This window comes from Neofelis nebulosa, chromosome 3, assembly GCF_028018385.1.
Source record: "Neofelis nebulosa isolate mNeoNeb1 chromosome 3, mNeoNeb1.pri, whole genome shotgun sequence".
In the NCBI taxonomy this organism is placed as follows: domain Eukaryota; kingdom Metazoa; phylum Chordata; class Mammalia; order Carnivora; family Felidae; genus Neofelis; species Neofelis nebulosa.
In genome coordinates this window covers 139,627,145-139,644,053 of record NC_080784.1, presented here as the reverse complement: position 1 = coordinate 139,644,053, position 16,909 = coordinate 139,627,145, and the positions used below count along the sequence as shown (strand labels likewise).

The 16,909-nt window shown below is 38.8% G+C and overlaps 1 protein-coding gene across 6 annotated transcripts in view; it reads right to left on the bottom strand.

Annotated features, from left to right (window-relative positions):
• The window catches only part of HNRNPD (heterogeneous nuclear ribonucleoprotein D), an 18,366-nt gene extending 3,467 nt beyond the window's left edge, over positions 1 to 14,899 (bottom strand). The window contains exons 1-5 of one of the 6 annotated variants that reach the window (XR_009259480.1): positions 14,343 to 14,898; positions 12,443 to 12,499; positions 1,791 to 1,959; positions 1,057 to 1,218; positions 1 to 6 (exon numbers count right to left, since the gene is read on the bottom strand). The exon at positions 1 to 6 is cut by the window's left edge and continues 126 nt beyond it. Coding sequence is in view for 4 of the 6 variants with exons in the window: in XM_058722108.1 (XP_058578091.1) it covers positions 1 to 6; positions 1,057 to 1,218; positions 1,791 to 1,959; positions 12,443 to 12,499; positions 14,343 to 14,575 (627 nt within the window). In the remaining 2 variants the exon portion in view is untranslated. Of the gene's footprint in view, positions 7 to 1,056; positions 1,219 to 1,790; positions 1,960 to 12,442; positions 12,500 to 14,342 lie in introns of all 6 variants that reach the window. The other 5 variants (XR_009259481.1, XM_058722108.1, XM_058722110.1 and 2 more) reach the window with 5 other exon arrangements.
• Positions 14,900 to 16,909: the final 2,010 nt, after the last annotated feature.

Sequence of the window (16,909 nt, the reverse complement as noted above, 5' to 3'; positions counted from 1 at the left end):
TTCCACCTGAGATCAAAAATAAGTTTTAATACCTTAGTTTGCATGTGACTGACAATAAAAGCACAAGTTTAGTGGGGGAAAATGCACAAAAAAACATGTTTGGCCCTCAAATTCTATTCTGCAGTCTCTCTCCCTGTTTATTCTAATCTTTTGAAAGAATTCTTCCAATAAAAATATCCAGTCCACCTAAGTCTTCAAATCTATTTATAAAAATAAGCTTCCCAGGATACTGACATTTGCTACCTCATTCAAGGGTCACATATTCAAATGCCAACCAAGAACAGAAGGCAACAGTCAATTTTAAGAAAAACAGAATAAAGATGACCGCATTTGGGAGAAAATGGCAAGTGGTGAGGACCACATATGACTAACCAAAGGGGGAGGCTACTACTCTCATCTTAGATGGCTGCTGCCCATATAGGAAGGCAATTCCAATGTTGCTTGCTCTTGCAAATATGTAAGAAATGCTACATATCCAGGTATTTGTGGGAAATATCTCAACCTAAATATTAACAAAACATCTTCTGTTTAAATCAAGCAAAAGAAGTGTCTGCAGGCTGTATCTGGCAGGCAAGGCCACAAACTTCTCATCTTAGCTTTAACCCATTACTTCACAAAAGGAACTTCAGTTTCTCCAAGTCTGTAATTAGACTCATAAAAATTGCACATGTACGTTTTTAAATTGAGAAGGCACTACACCTTATTCTTAAGAATTCATTTCTTTCCTAGTCTCAACTGAACCATTTCCTTCTATTATCTCAGGTAATCCAACCTGGATTTCTTCCTCATGTTTATATTTTTATTTCTTCTACTAATCTGGTAAGTTCCTCAAGGTAAGAACGTCTGTTACATCTTTGCGTACTCTGTACCTTCAATATATGAAAAAAATACAATCATCTAACCTTCAAAGATGTGCTAATGGAAGTATTTACAATATCCTGCTTTCAAAACACATCACATAATCAGCCCAAACTTCAAAACAACTTTGAAAATATAATGTGACAATTATATTCACATTAATTTTGAAAAAAATTGGGTCAAAACATGATCACATACCTCACCAAAACCACCAAAGTACTCCCTTATTTTCTCTTCAGGTGTATCTGGAGAAAGGCCACCAACAAAAATTTTTTTAACAGGCTCTTTTGTTTTCATGGCTTTGGCCCTTTTAGGATCAATCACCTTCCCATTCAATTTATGTTCTTTCTGATCCATGACCTAGGAAATTGAAGTTTTTCATTTTAAGTATGTACCTTAATTTAAGTCCAGATTAACTTAACTTAATAATTATAGTTAAATAAATATAGCTAATGCCAGGTATATGTTGACTTGCTTATGATTAAAGAAGTCAAACTGTGGTGATGTGACATCAGCTAATATAGAACTGTTCAAACCTAAATGCCAGTTAAGAATGGGGAGGAGGGGAAACATTTAATTACTAGAAAACCAACTCTCCATTAACTGTCAGCAACATCAACGTGATTGCTATTTCCCCTTAGCCCAAGAAATTTCAAAATCTATACTTTTGTGAACTTGTCACAGATCATCCCTTTAATTAGGTGTCTTTAAGTCTCAGTATTCTTAAAGTTAATTTTTTCAATTTAGTAGAGCCTGGCATACAGAAGATATACAGTAAACAATTAAAGAAGACTCTTCATAAAATATATTGGTTAAGAACTATAGCTCTAGCTTCATATACCACAAAAGGGGAAATCACAAATGGGCGAATTAGTGTTATCAAACTATCCACATTTTATATTATTAACTGATCAGAACACATAACACACTACCTTATCTACACTCTCCGACTCTTTAAATAGCACAAAGCCAAAACCCCTTGATCGCCCTGTGATAGGATCTAACTTCAGAGTGCAGTCTACAACTTCACCAAATTTGGAGAAGTAGTCCTTCAGATCTTTCTTTGTAGTGTCCCAGCTAAGGCCTCCTATAAACATTTTCCTGTAAAGACAAAAAGTAGTATTAAAATGCTAAAAACAAATAAACTTTTCCATAACATTAATACCTTTCCCAAACTGCACCAATTTATTGGGCAGTGTATTAAATAATGTCCTTCCTACATAATCACATATCAAGAACACCCCATTCCAGTTGTTAGGTTTTGCTTATTACTGCTGCTATCTGCCTAATTACAAAAATAGTGAGAAAGCAGCCAATTCTTTTGACTTGCCAAAAAGATAAATGTAATCCCAAAGTAAAAATACTGTACATCTAAGTCTTCCTTAAGTTCCAGGTTAAGTATTGGTAAAAGCAAAAGACAGAATTTTAGCTTCAAATTTCCCTTCCAATCATTAAACTTGTAAAAAGGCTACGTAGTCCCCACTGATCACAGCAACCAGCATATTTCTATGCTGAAGCTCCTTTCTATTTAACAGTAATTCTCTCTCATTAACAAAACTCTTAGCACATAAAATGGAAAATTCTAAGTCTCACAATTAGGTTTTAAGTTTTTGGATTGCTAAGAGTCTTTAATAAAGACAAAAGTAACGTGAACAATTTAGTGAACAAGAATTACCCACTGAAGCACAATCCACTAATTAACTTATATGATTTATTTACAGTAGAACCTCAGTTAACCAGCAATAAAATATTTAAACCTTGAAGATGCTAAAAGTGACAGGTGGTAAGTGGAAACCACCAAAACACTTTAAGACCAAAAATACATACTCAAAAAAATTTTTCTCAGGTGAAGTATTATTTTTATTACAGCAAAATGCCATAATGCTCAGACTTGGCAGCTCTGATTCCTTTGACATCTACCCCCTTTGCCACCCCCTAGCCCGCCCCAAAGAGCTTACACATACCACCTACCCTTTAAAGAGACAGGACTGGAGATTTTTTAAGGGTAAACTGTCAGAATTTGTTATGTGAAGGCTAAAACTTTTAAGGGAATAAAATCATGCTTGCTCAACAATTTCTCATCTTTGTAATTGGGGTGAGGATAGGGAAGTGATACTAACTTTTGGCTCCAGGTAGAAATTAAAGCAGGAAACATCTCCATCTTGTGGGCATTTAGGACATTGCCACTAAAGCCAATTCCTGCAACAAGAGGCCAATTGTGTCCCTGGAAGGAGATCTTGTTCAGCTTCTCCCCTAAAGATGCCAGATTAACTGAGGTGTTACTGATCTTACTTTCTCACCATAGACTTGTTTTTAACTTCTTACAACAAAGTTTAACTTTCAGTGCACAAGAAGACTTTAAGTATATACTGTTTCCCATTTCAGATTAAGTTTTCAAACTAGTACATGTATTATAATGCGAAGCTGGGTCATTTATATGCTTAACTTTTAGGACCTCCTTTAATAAAATCTTCATGCTTGAAGTAACCTTTATTAACCCTTTTTATATTTATAATCAAATGAACATAAGAAAACACCCATAATATACAGATAATTTTTAATTATTGCAAATTTCACGGGAAAAAAGTTTTCTCAATACATTTTCTTTCATTAAAATAATGCATCTTTTAAAATCCAATCCTTGTCACTTAAATTTATGCCTTAAACACTTTACTTTTAATTTTAACCTAAAGAACCAGAGCACTTCCTTCAGAGATGAAAGTTCATTAGCAACATTTATCATTTTAAGGTAGGGACACTGATATATTTTTATAAATGAGAAATAACAAACTATAATGCAATGACCTCTTGCTCAGGTATCAATGGCAATTCTAGAACAGAAACAACTTCAATTTGAAATTTAATGAATTACCACCTTCTGGGATTAAAAAATTTTCCATCAATAATTTAACAATTTGAGATTATTTCAGCCTGAAGAGAATAAATAAATAACAAAAGCCTTTTTTAAAAAAACTAAAGTTGAGGGGTGCCTGGGTGGCTCAGACAGTTAAGCACCCAACTCTTAATTTCGGCTCAGGTCAGGATCTCAAGTGATAGAGCCCCCTGTCTGCTTGGGATTCTCTCTCCCTCTGGCTCTGCTCCTGTCCCACTCATGCTCAAGTACTCTCTCTCATAATAATAAATGTTAAAAAATAAAATAAAATAAATAAAAAGCTAAAGTTGAAAGGCATGAATATTGTCTCATCTGTTCCTCTGATATTAAGACAGAACTAAGTTTGACTTTAATTTCCAAGGCAAAGTTTACGTAAGTGTTCTTGATTTAAAACTATTTAAGGGGCGCCTGGGTGGCTCAGCTGGTTAAGCATCAGACTCTTGATTCCAGCTCAGGTCAAGATCTCATGGTGAGATCAACCCCCAAGTTGGGTTCTGTGCTGTTGGCACGGAGCCTGCTTGGGATTCTCGTTTTCTGTGCCTCCTCTGCTTGCATGCTTATGCATGCTCTCTCTCAAAATAAACATACGTTAAAAAAACAAATTTAAAAAATTATAAAAAAAATAAAATTATTTAAGGGGTGCCTGAGTGGCTCAGCTGAATGTCCAATTCTTGATTTCAGCTCAGGTCACGATCCCAGGTTCATGGGACAGAGCCCCAAGTCGGGCTTAGTGCGAAGCATGAAGCCTGTTTAAGATTCTGTCTCTCTTCCCCTCTGTCCCTCTCCCCAACTCATACTGAGGAAAAAACAAAGAAAAAGGAAAATTATTAAAAAAAACAGAAAATTACAAAAAAATAAATTATAACCCTATGAATGAGACTGAGAGGCATGTTCCATTACTATTCACAAGCCCCAAATGTTTTTCACAGCATAGGAAGTCAGTTTTCTTAAATAGATAAGCATCCTAACCCATCAACTGGCCCAATAAAGAACTCTCTAAAGAAACTTCTCACCTTTAATACAATTGTTAGTTTGGGCTGTTCAATGTGTCTACCTTAAAGCTAAAAGGCCACTTGAAGATGTTTTTCCTCAACAATCAAATCCCAAAATTTTTGGCCAACTATAATTTAAACATATTCCATAGGAGGATTATTTCCCCAAAAACTACAATGAAACACACAGTAAAACTTCAGCTATCCAGCACCTTTAGAGAATGAGCCAAATATTCCACCTTCTTTAAAACACTGCCTGCCTTCCAATTTCTACATTATTTGGGATGAGTAATTTTTCTACAACACACACTCCTGCCTTCTTAAATACAGTAATCATGATTTAACACTGTATGGGTCAGTCACCACTAATTCATATTAAGCTACTGTTAGCATGCCCAAAGGCTCTTCTGAAATGAGAGAACAATTAATACACTAAGTGCATCTCATTTCTTACTTCTTTTAACAAGTTCTATTATTCATTTTTGCCAGATTAATCACCTGTTGCTGTTAAATCCGCCCCCCACCACCACTTTGTAGGGTGGCTAGGTAGCCAGCACTTGAACTTTGTGAATTTTGTGTAAAGTAAAAAAAGTAAACAGTCTCTGAGCCTACATGATTCTTCTTTGAGACAAATGCATTACCATTTTGGCAGCCCAGAGCACTTTTTTTTTCCCCTACTCTAACAAGGAAGACTGCTGCACAACTGATAACCAGACAGGTAAATACACTACAATGAACACAAACTGTTCCAGATGCATTCCGTGTTAAATATAGCATATTCATAGGCACACCAGAATAGTACAGTAAGAAAGAGCCGATTATCTTAATTTTGGATAAATGGGAATTATTTTAGCCTCTCAGAACACTAGCATTCTGACAAGCTCTCCCTCAAATTATGAGATGGCAGAAGATACAATTTCAATTTTTACTTTTCTGTATTTTGCTTAAAGCACACTGTCAGTCCAGATTATCTCTGCTGCCTTGGTTCAAGACTAAGTTTCAGGTTACTGTCACTCCTACAGAGCTGTGCAAACACTTACAATGAGACAGACCGAACTTCAGAAAAATCCTAAACAGACAAGTTAAAACGTCACAAGACTTGTTCAAATAGCAACAAAAATGGTCCCCTAATCCTACAAGTTTAAAATTTGATCCTTAGTTGTAAGTGAATTGACAATCCTAATTAAAACAGGCCTTCATCTACAGAATGTTAACTCATTGTTTAATTTTGTATTCCTATCTATAAATTACTGAGCACCCAAGAGGCAATACAGTATTCAATTTAAAACACCTACTCAATGAGGCACCTGGGTTACTCAATCAGTCAAGCGTCCAGCTCTCAATTTCGGCTCAGGTCATGATTTCATGGTAAGACTGAGCCAGGCTGGGCTCTGAGCTGACAGCAGACAGCCTGCTTGAGATTCTCTCTCCCTCTCCCTCATACTTTCTCTCTCAAAATAAACTTTAAATAATAAGTAAACAAGTAAATAAATATAAAAAAACACCAACTCAACAACTGAAAGCTTGCTTTTTACAGATATTGATATTACACCATATTATAATATTAAATAACAAAGTTATACAACTCAGTGTAGATGACTTTCCAAATGCTATGCAATGTCATTTAGGAATTTAAGATTGCTTAGCGGGACATCCTATTCTAGAGTAAGTAAATTTAGAGGTAGTAAGCCAAACCCCTAGTTTATATGCTACCCCCACCACTTACTAAATATATGTATGACCCTCAGGAAAACAAATACCCATGATTGTTTCCACATCTGTAAATGAGAGGACTAAAAGTCTATTTCATGAATCTTCAATAAGGATAAAATGAACAAGTACAGGGGCACCTGCTGGCTCAGTCCACACAGCATGCCAATCAATCTTGACTTCAGGGTTATGAGTTCAAGATCCATGTCACGTGTAGAGCTTACTTAAAAAGAAAAATAGCATTGGGGCACCTGGGTGGCTCAGTTGGTTAAACATCCAACTTTGGCTCAGGAATCTCAGTTTGTGAGTTTGAGCCCCAAGTCAGGCTCTGTGCTGACAGCTCAGAGCCTGGAGCCTACTTTTCGATTCTGTGTCTCCCCCTCTCTCTGCCCTCCCCCACTCATGCTCTCTCTCAAAAATATAAACATTAAAACAAACAAAACAAAAAAACTACAAAAGGAAAAAATAGTATTAATAAATGAGGAAGTACACTTCAAGGGCACAGAACGTAGTCTGAAACATCCCAAGTATTCAATATAAAGTTGTTATTTAAAAGGGGCAGAGCACAATTTAAAGTAACTTAATAAAGCAATGTTTTCATTTACTCACAGGCTTAATTTTTTTAAATCTGCATGAGCTATATAAAGTTGCCAACATTAACAGGAAAAGGCCAGAATGAGGTTTCATATAAATGGATCCTAAGATTATTTTCAATATTAAATAATACTTAAAGCAATCCAGAGATGTTTAAATATCCCATGTAAAAAATGCAGACTAGAAATTAGATTGTCTAAAAAACTCAAAATGTAGTTAAAAAATCATCTTGAGGACTTGTCTGTAATCCACATAAACACCAAGTTTAGTAAGGAATTAATTTCAAATTATAAAAGAGGTAATACATATGCAACAGGGCTGATAGAAATATTGATTTAATACTGTTTTTCACACCCCAAAAACATTCTCTGTACTGAGATCACTAGGTTTAACACTCCAAAGTCAATAGTTACTTTATTTAAAGTCCTTCTCCTAAGAAGTTGAAACACCTTTTTCGAGGTAAAATGATAAACACCATTACACTCCCAATTTTGAAATAGGGTCAAAAAAAATATTCTGTAATTTTCAAACACTTCCTAACAACTCCTGTATGTGGTTTCATAACAAGTTCTGACAGTTTAAAAAACACAACAGAAATGTCAAGTACATAACATGACTGGCCAATCACTGTCACCTTTCAGAATATTACTCAAGTAAGCCACCAATTCTTATTTATATTTTCTAGTGTGTTATCATTAAAATTATTCATTTAAAATCCTAAAATGACAAAATATAATGAAATCCCACCAACATGAGTAAAATCAGTATTTTTCCTTAGAAAGTATACATTTAAAGTTAAGTAACTAGTTACCTATAACGGGGGGCAGGGGTTACTTTTTACAACCAGATGACACCATATGGTAGGGTTATCATTTTACAATCTGTATAAAAAATACCTTTGGAAACAGACTGACAAACTTTTAATAAGTCAGTAAAGATTAACTCCTCTAGCCTAGTATATGAAGTCTCAGTGCTACTTCATCCTTTAGAATGAACTTATATGACTAAAAAAGATAATTAAGTTGAAAACATAACTAATAAAATGACAGTTTTTAAATGTTCAACCCAAAAATCTCCCCTTTTTCCTTTCATTCCAAGGAAAGAATGACTTCCTGTAATTTTGCTTTTAAAATAATCTCTCGATCAGCTTTAAAAGGTAAACTCCCAACCACCTGAAGGTTAAGGAATGGGGTTTCCTTAACCTAGAGGTTAAAGTTCTGGTTAACTGAGATTACTACACATTCACAATTCTGTAGTTTTCCATTGGAAATCAATTTAGACATCAACACTGAACTAAGAAAATGATTTTTGCCTTTCTTGATGAAATTTTAAGACTCTTGCAATGCTTTAAAATCACATTACTTTTTAACAGTAGAAAAGAAAAATTATAGAAGATTGCTTCCATGACAATGCCTATTGGTTGCTTTTTGAGTATATTTGCTAATAATTTTTCATCTGTGTTTCTTACAAGACTAAAGGGAGAGAGGGAGAATTTCCTAGCTTGAACTGTGTGGTATTTCAAATCCAGGTAAGCAGGAGTTTACAAGACATGACCAATACTTAAATATCACCTTGATTATTGGCCAAACACTACCAGTAATAAAGTCTCCCCACCCCCAAATAGTCTTGAATATCTAGCTCCAATATACAATTTAATACTCCAGAAACTAAAACATGCTTACCTTTACTCCACAGGAGTAAATCACTGGCAGTATCAACTATTAAGGCACCGGATAAACACACACAAGCTATGAAAGCAGGCTATGTGGTCAATCTTCCTGTGATGAGCATTGTTTCCAACACAGAGATCAGCAAACCAAGTAACAAACAGGTTATATTACCTGAAACCACACTGTTTGAAGTGAAGTAACAGAAAAAGATCCCACGCTTCCAGCATCCAGTTCAGTGCCCTATCTACTAAAATGTTGAAGCAGAACTAAAGTCAAATAAAACTTGGACTAACAGTTATATTTCATTCCATTTGTCAATCTGCACACACACTTGAAGTGCACAGCTTTGAGTGGAATAGGAAAAAAGTTATTATTCTGCTCCTTTTAAAATGCTTTCAAGCATAACACATTATCACCTGAAGACTAAAACTAATTCTCCATATTGGCCATAAACCACAAATCCCAATAGTGGATTCAAAACTTTCTTATATTAGAGCAGCCTTACAGGGAACAGAAGAGCCAGACAATATTAAAAATACACAGTAAAGGGGCGCCTGGGTGGCTTAGTCAGTTGAGCATCCACTCTTGACAGCGGCTCAGGTCATGAGCTCGCAGTTGCGAGATCGTGAGATGGGGGCCTGCTTGGGATTCTCTGCCCTTCCTGCACTCACACGCTCTTTCACTCACTCTCAAACAGAAAACAGTAAAAAAAAAAAAAACAAAAAAAAACAAAAAAAAAAACACTAAATATACTTATAGAAGAGATCACATGATTTGAGGGAAAAACCCAGGCCTAAGGCCAAGTATTTATCTCAAAAGGCAGCACTGAAAATCCTCAATGATTTTCTCTAATTCCAAACCCTAAAGGTCAGTGGATTTTTAGTATTTTCCATATTAAAGATTTTGAAATGAAAAGAATTTAATACTCCTCCTTTCTATGTTCACCATCTTGAGACTTGGGAGCATTAATTTCTGCAATTTTAACACTAGAAACTTATCAAAGGTCCCAAAGAACACTAAAATTCAGACCATCTACTCAGGGTCTCAACTTTTACAGTAAACCCAAATTGACTGAATTAAAGGCCAGTAAATTAGGTATGAGATTGCTCTAAAAGTGTTTTAGAAAGCAACGTTCAGAATGCCCCAAAAGCAATAGGGTATAGATAATAATCTCAAATATTTAAAACAAAAACATGTATGACCATTTCTTAAAAATCAGACAGCAGTCAACCAACAGTAAAATTCACAAAATTCCCCCCCAAAAAAAAAATCACACTTTAGTTTATATGCTAATGGTTATAGGACTAGATCTACTGCCCTGTTAGTAGAAAAGTACTGCCGTATTTTGGCTGATAACCGAATGGAACTATTTTTGCTTTCTGCCCAGTCCAATGTGGGCAAGTCAATGTACCTACCTTATAAAACTGTCTGAAAGCTAACACAGTATTATAGTTTCCCACTGATCTTGAAACTTAAACTCTCCTCCAGTAGCTTACTATATGACGTGTATATTTTGACCAACACAAAATTTTGTTACCTACTCTAAAAGAACTGAAGCCCAGTAAAGAACATGAGCCCACACCAAAATGGGAAATTCCAGTGCAATTGCTTAAAAGTAAAAACTAGGAATGTTGAGTTGGAAAGATAAAAATAAGGTGAACTGAGAAAAGCATTTTATTACAGAAATAATTACTCTAAAGGTCTTAAGTGTGGAAACATCCACAAGAAGTGTAACAGGCATGCCTAAGAACAACTGTTTATTCTTATACTCAACATTAAAAAAAAAAAAAAAAAAAACTTTGGGGTATCTGGGTGGCTTAGTTAAGTGTATGACTCTTGAATTTGGCTCAGGTCATGGTCTCATGTGGGATCAAGCCCCACGTGGGGCTCCACGCTGACAGGACAGAGCCTGCTCGGGATTCTCTCTCCCCCTCTCTGCTCATCCCCCCACTCACGTTCTCTCAAAATTAAAACTTTAAAAAAACAAACTTTAAGTCCACAACAAACTCGTTTTTTAAATATTTTTAGGATTGAAATGTAATCACTTTATTCAAGTTAAAATTATAAAAACTAATGCAAACCAAATGTGTTTAAGAAACTAAATTCAGATGATTTTATATCTAGTTGAGCCAGTCTTATCCTCACTCCTGAGACTATTATGAAACTGCTGCACGATATCCCTCATACTGACAGACAGAAAGGAACAGAGAGTGGGCAAGTACACAAACCAAAAAGAAAAACAATAGTATCTGAAACAGGATGAGGCTGGCTGATCAGGCAGTAACTTTAAAAAGTCAAATACTAAACTCTAAAACAAAGACATTATTTGTTAAATGTAAACTTGCTTAACTCAGAATGAAACTCTGTTAAATCCTACTTGCAGAAAATTAAAAGAGGTCATAATCTAAAACTTTCACTATCAATATTTAATTGTCCATTTTTCCTTAAGAGGTTGCTCAAAAAACTTGTAAAGTTACATTATTGGGTAGCAGGGCAAGAGTAATTCTTACAAGAATCATAACAACGATCTCAGACCTAAGTTTATGGTCCTTTCTAATCACTGAACTGCTTATGTAAGATTTAAAATATGTAATAGAGTAAAAAAGTCAAGAGTAACAGTTTAATCTTACTTAATTTGACACAATTAACAGTGAAAATGAACAATCACAGTGCCAAGTGGATTATTTTCATCAAAAGTATCTTATTTTGTATGTCAAACTAACCCCAGTCTTTTTACTTTTCCCTTTTGCCTATTTCCAGTCTGCTTTATCTCCAATGTAAAACTGGACAGATTTCAGTAGATGAGAATATAGTAGTAAGTAAAGCTCGTGTAAAATTTAAATGTTATCCCAATTGGATTCTTCAAATAGAATGTAGTTTGTACAGCAGCTCTAAGTCAACTATCTACAAATTACTGGTCCTCTAAACTCCAGTGGTGGTGGATACAAACTCCTGGAAAACTCAAATATAATCAATCCTAAAAGCAGAAAGATTGACATTTAGGGGAAACGAGGTATAAAAAGAACAATAATCTACCAGCCTTCCAAGAAAAAGTCATGCAATTTCAGCTACATGTGAACCAACCAACTGTAATTAACATTCCAACCAAATCACACTGAAAATAAAAAATCTGGTAAGAGCTGAATGTAGTGAAAAGCCACATCAGCCCGCCTCTGATTAGTACATATCCAATCGTTATTCAAGTTCTACTTACAAATATGGCTGGAGATAAATAAATAAATTTTTGCACAATATATACACACACTACTTTAAAAATTGTTTTACTTTTCACATATCCAAAATATTTCAGTAGAACATGCAAGACATTTTAAACACACAAGATTTTGTATCAGGTAACCTTCCCATTTAACATTAAACTTAGACATCCAACAAAAATATCTGTCCTAAAAAAAGAAATCAAATTTAAAATTACTGTACTATATTTTCTTGTTCAAATATAAAAATATTACTAATTATATTAAGTTTTATTTAACCAAACCACAATTACATGCATTACCACAGACCAAAAACCATGTAATGGCATTAATTTTGCCCAAAGATCACACACGATGCCTAAAAAGGTTTTATATCCCAGGCACAAGATATCCTACTGTACTATGTCTAGAATTTCCTGGGGATCAATGGGCAACTAACCAATACACAGCCTCTGCATGTTATGACTACTGAAACCTTTATAATACAGAAATAAAATTTAAAAGTTTTACCATTCTTCCCGCTGTGCCGTCGCTGCTTCAGAGTGTCGTGGGGAGGAGTTTGAATGGCTAGGGAATTAACAACCGGTACAGCAACCAATCAAAATTCTAGTTTTAGTTTTTGACATTGTTAGGGCTAAAAACTTTAATTCATTTACACTTCAGTTCAACAGTAGGAAACTACAAAGGCAGCTGCTTTGTGATTTGAAAAATCAGGGCTAAAGCCTGCCCCAAACAGCACGTTATACAATTAATCATTTTGGTGCCTCTGTCCAAAGAACAGAATTCAGAAATAAAAACCAAAATGTTAAAGGTTTAAGTTTCCAAATATTTAACATATTCCTTTCTTAAACCATATGCAATTCAAAATTAACTAAGAAAAGCTAGTTTCCCATCCCACCTCCATTCTCCCAAAGCCAGCACAATCAGCCTGACAAGTCTGCCTAGGCTGAGATTATTAAACTCGACATTCTAAGGTGCTTCTCTTTCCCACCCTCCAAATCTCGTGTTCTTTCCCAATAAAGGAAATCATGTTTTCTAATACTGGATCAAAACGACATCTTAACTGCTTTTACTTTCCACACCGTTCTCCTTGTTATAGTGAAGGAAAAAAAACAAAAACAAAAACAGAATGACACACATAACCCATTACAAAAAGGAATGGAAGCGTTAACCCAAGAACAGCGGTCGGTAACGGGAGTAAGAAAACCTAACCAAGAACCCCGATTTAGTCCCTCCTGCTAACTCCTGTATTATGCTTCCGCTCCCAAATGCTGCACTCTAATAGATCAAATGCAGCTTTAAATAGTATATACAACTTATTCCGAATGGAGGGAGGCAAGTCAGTACTTAAACCTGCAAAAAAAAAAAATCATGCCACAGCACAATAAAGAGTTCTTTTTTATGAAAGAAGGCTGGTAGGCCTCCTTTAACAGTGGGTAAGAGAGCGGGAAGGAGAAATCAAGAGAGACCAAAAAAGGATCCTGGCCACGGGGATGGGGTTAAAAAAAAAAAAAATGGAAACTGCACATGAAAAGTAAGGTTACGATCAGTAAGAACAGTTAGGGAATCCAATAGCTGAGGGCGCGAAAAGGGTGCGCGGTTAGAATAACCCCGCGGGGTGGGGGAAGGGCAGCCAGCTAGCCGAGCTAGAAAGAGCTCCAGTCAAGTGCAGGCCCCGCCGGCAAGGAACTTAACCAAAGCCCATAAAGCAAAAGCCAACGTACCAACAAGCGATTCAGGGAATCTCACCAGGCCCAATATGTTCCGTAGGCTGAAAAGTAGGGCCTATGTACTCAAGCTGTAGTTCCATAACGTATTGTGGAAAATCGAAGAGACTGAAACCAAACTTATCCAAAATACTAAGAAAACATTCGGCCTGAAGCCGAGGCGGGAGGAGCTGAGTGGGCAGCTTACACGTTCCCCAAAGCATGCGCTTATAAACGAATCGCATCGTCTGGGGATGCTAAAGTGGACGCACCAAATAAACCTTAGATCCCGGCATAAAAGCTTCCGAGTCTACCTTTATGGTTGGGACTTTATAAAACAAGGAAGAAATGGGACAGTGGCGCAAGAAAAAAGGTACCCCTCGACAGGCGGGAAAAAATCCTGGCGGCTAAGTCAGTGGGAGGAGACCCAAGGCGAGGGAGGGAAGGAGGGCGGGCCAGGGAGCAGCATGGTGACGGCTAAAGGTGGAAACGTGTGTGATGGGGGAGGGGGCGATAAGCAGGCAGGGGGAGAAGGAAACGAAAGCCCCGGGGAACCCAGCATAGAGAAGAAGAGAACTGTGCAAGAAGACTGCACGGAGGGCTGGAGGGCGGGCAGAGAGCGGGAACGAGGCCTAATGGCGGGGGGATAAGGAGGGGGAGGGGGACTAGTTGGGCCTGACTATCCCGGGTCGCCCCTTACTCACCCTTCATCCTCCTCGTTCTTACTGGCATCGATCTTCGCCCCTTCCGACTCGGCGCTGCCCCCTTCGGTGCCTCCAGCCGCGGTTCCGCCCCCGGTCCCGGCTCCACTTCCCGCCGCCGCCGCTGCCCCCTGCGCCGCCGCCACCATGGCTCCCTCTTGCTCGCCTGCCGAGCCGCCTACCGCCGCCGTTGCCGCCGCCGCCGCCCCGTCCCCGCCGAACTGCTCCTCCGACATAGTGCTTACTGCCTCCGCCGCTGCCGAGACTACACCAGCCGCTGCCGCGAACCGAAACTAGCAGCAAAGTAATCCCCGCCGCTGCCGCGCGCCCGCTCTACCGCGCGAGGCACACAACAAGACAGAGAAGGCGCGCGCGGCTGCAAAGGCTCCTGCGCCTCTCCCTGGCCTGCCCCCCTCGCCTCCCACACTCGCGCAGCGCGCACTCCCGCTCTCTCTAGCTGCACTAAAAAAGAATAAGCAGCAGCGGCGGCCGCTCTTGCCTCCTCCTCGCTTTAATGGCGCCGCCGCGGACCACCTAAAATGGCCGACGGAAGAACGGCGCGTCCCGGTCACGTGACGCGAGAGCGCGCCCTTTGCGCCTCCCCGCCCCCTCTACCGCTAGCTTTTTTTCCTCTTCCTTTTCGGTCCCGCCCTCTCGTTCCCTTTTATACCTTCCCCTCACGCGCCGCGCCGCACAGCTTGGGGCCTTTAAAAGGAACCGGAAGTTGCGTTCCATAAGACCGCCGCGCGGGGACCATCGAGAACAAGGAACGCTGTTTCGAAGGCGCAGCTAGAGGGGCCCGCTCCCTCGCCCCCGCCTTTCCGAGGGTTCCTGGAGTCGGCCCACCCACCCCCCAGCTGCGAGCCGGAGTCGCGGCGTCGGGGTGGGGTGTGGCAGCACTTCCCAGTAGGCGACTGTGCCCCGTGCGCCTTTGGCGTAGGGGTGGGGGGGAGGGGAGGCGCACACCCGGCGGCTCCTGTCTCGTAGTGCCCAGCCGGAGCAAGGAGGCTACCTTGAGCTGGTGGCCCCGTGACTCTGGCTCTGTCCACCGCGGCACCTGGAGACGCTCGCCGTGCGCCAAGCGGCGCGCGTGCACGGACTGCCGCAGCTCCTCCGCCAGCGGTAGTTGCCCGCGAACGGGTGACATTGAGGTTTCCCCGGCTGCCGCCGCTGAGCTTCCCGACCTCAGGCGGGCCGACTGAAGACGCTGAGGATTAGGGCTCCTTTTTCTTTTAAGTTTACTTTACAAGTAAGATTTTTGCTTGCCTGCTTTTCTCCTGAAATTTTTCGTCAAAAGAAGCAGGTAACTGGCATATTTCAAAGATCAGGGATTGTTTTGCTCGATTTATTTGAAGATCCTAAAAGCGCAGTTCTTTGAAAAATACGGAGTTAAGAAGTGTGTGAGGTCAACCAGCGGTTCATTTCATTTAATGTTTTTTTAGTCCTTATACTAATTAGAATATATAAATGCTGTGAGTCTTTACAAGGTTTCTGAGCTTCTTGTCTTGTGGGATCTGGTTTTTAAAAGAACCGCTAAGCGTTTCTTGCAGGATAACAGTAAAGTTCTTTAATAGACCTATTAAAAATCCCAGATGTGGTGGCTGGAAACTAGCTTATTTGGGCTTTGAGATTTGCAGCTTCCTCGATACAACTAGAAGAAAATTAAGTTTTTAGGTACTTCTTTAGTCAACAGTAATTATTTGCCGATTTCGTATGTGCCCAGGCTCTGGAGAGACAGAGTAGTGCAAAATACAGCAAAGAACTCTGAAAACAAGTATTTTTTCCACTATGTAATTAAATAAATGTGTATTAATTGGACACTATCCAAAAATCTCAAGATGTTTAAAAATACCTATTTTTTGTTATTAATCAAGCTAGCCGAATTTACAGAATAATTAAAATTCAAAAATACAGATGAAATTCTGAAAATGTCTTAAAAATACAATCTTGGGGTGCTTGGGTGGTTTAGCTGGTTGAGCTTCTGACTCTTGGTTTCAGCTCAGGTAATGAGCACAAGGTTGGTAGGATTGAGCCCTGGGTGAGGCTCTGCACTCACAGCAGGCGACTGGCTTAAGAGTTTCTCTTTTCTCTCTCTCCCTCCTCTCCTCCCTCTCACATGCACATTCTCTCCCTCTCTCTCTCTCTCTCTCTCTCTCTCTCTCAAAATAAATAAGCTATATACTCCTATATTCTCTTTTTGTTGTTGTTGTTTTCATGTTCATTTTTGAGACCCCGCATGAGCAGGGGTAGTGGCAGAGAGAGGAAGTCACAGAATCGGAAGCAGGCTCCAGGCTCCAAACTGTCAGCACAGAGCCCACCACAGGGCTCGAACTGGAACTCACGTACCTCAAGATCGTGACCTGAGCCAAAGTCTGAGGCTTAACTGACTGAACCACCCAGGCACCCCTATATTTTATTTATATATATACTTAACTGTATTAAGCAAATCATACACAGGCGATATAAAGAACGTATCTTACATCAAGTGATAGTGACTTCAGGTATGTCTCCACTTGTCAAAATAACAGCCTAGGAGAAAGTGGCTATTGAGCTCAAACCAAATACTTAAA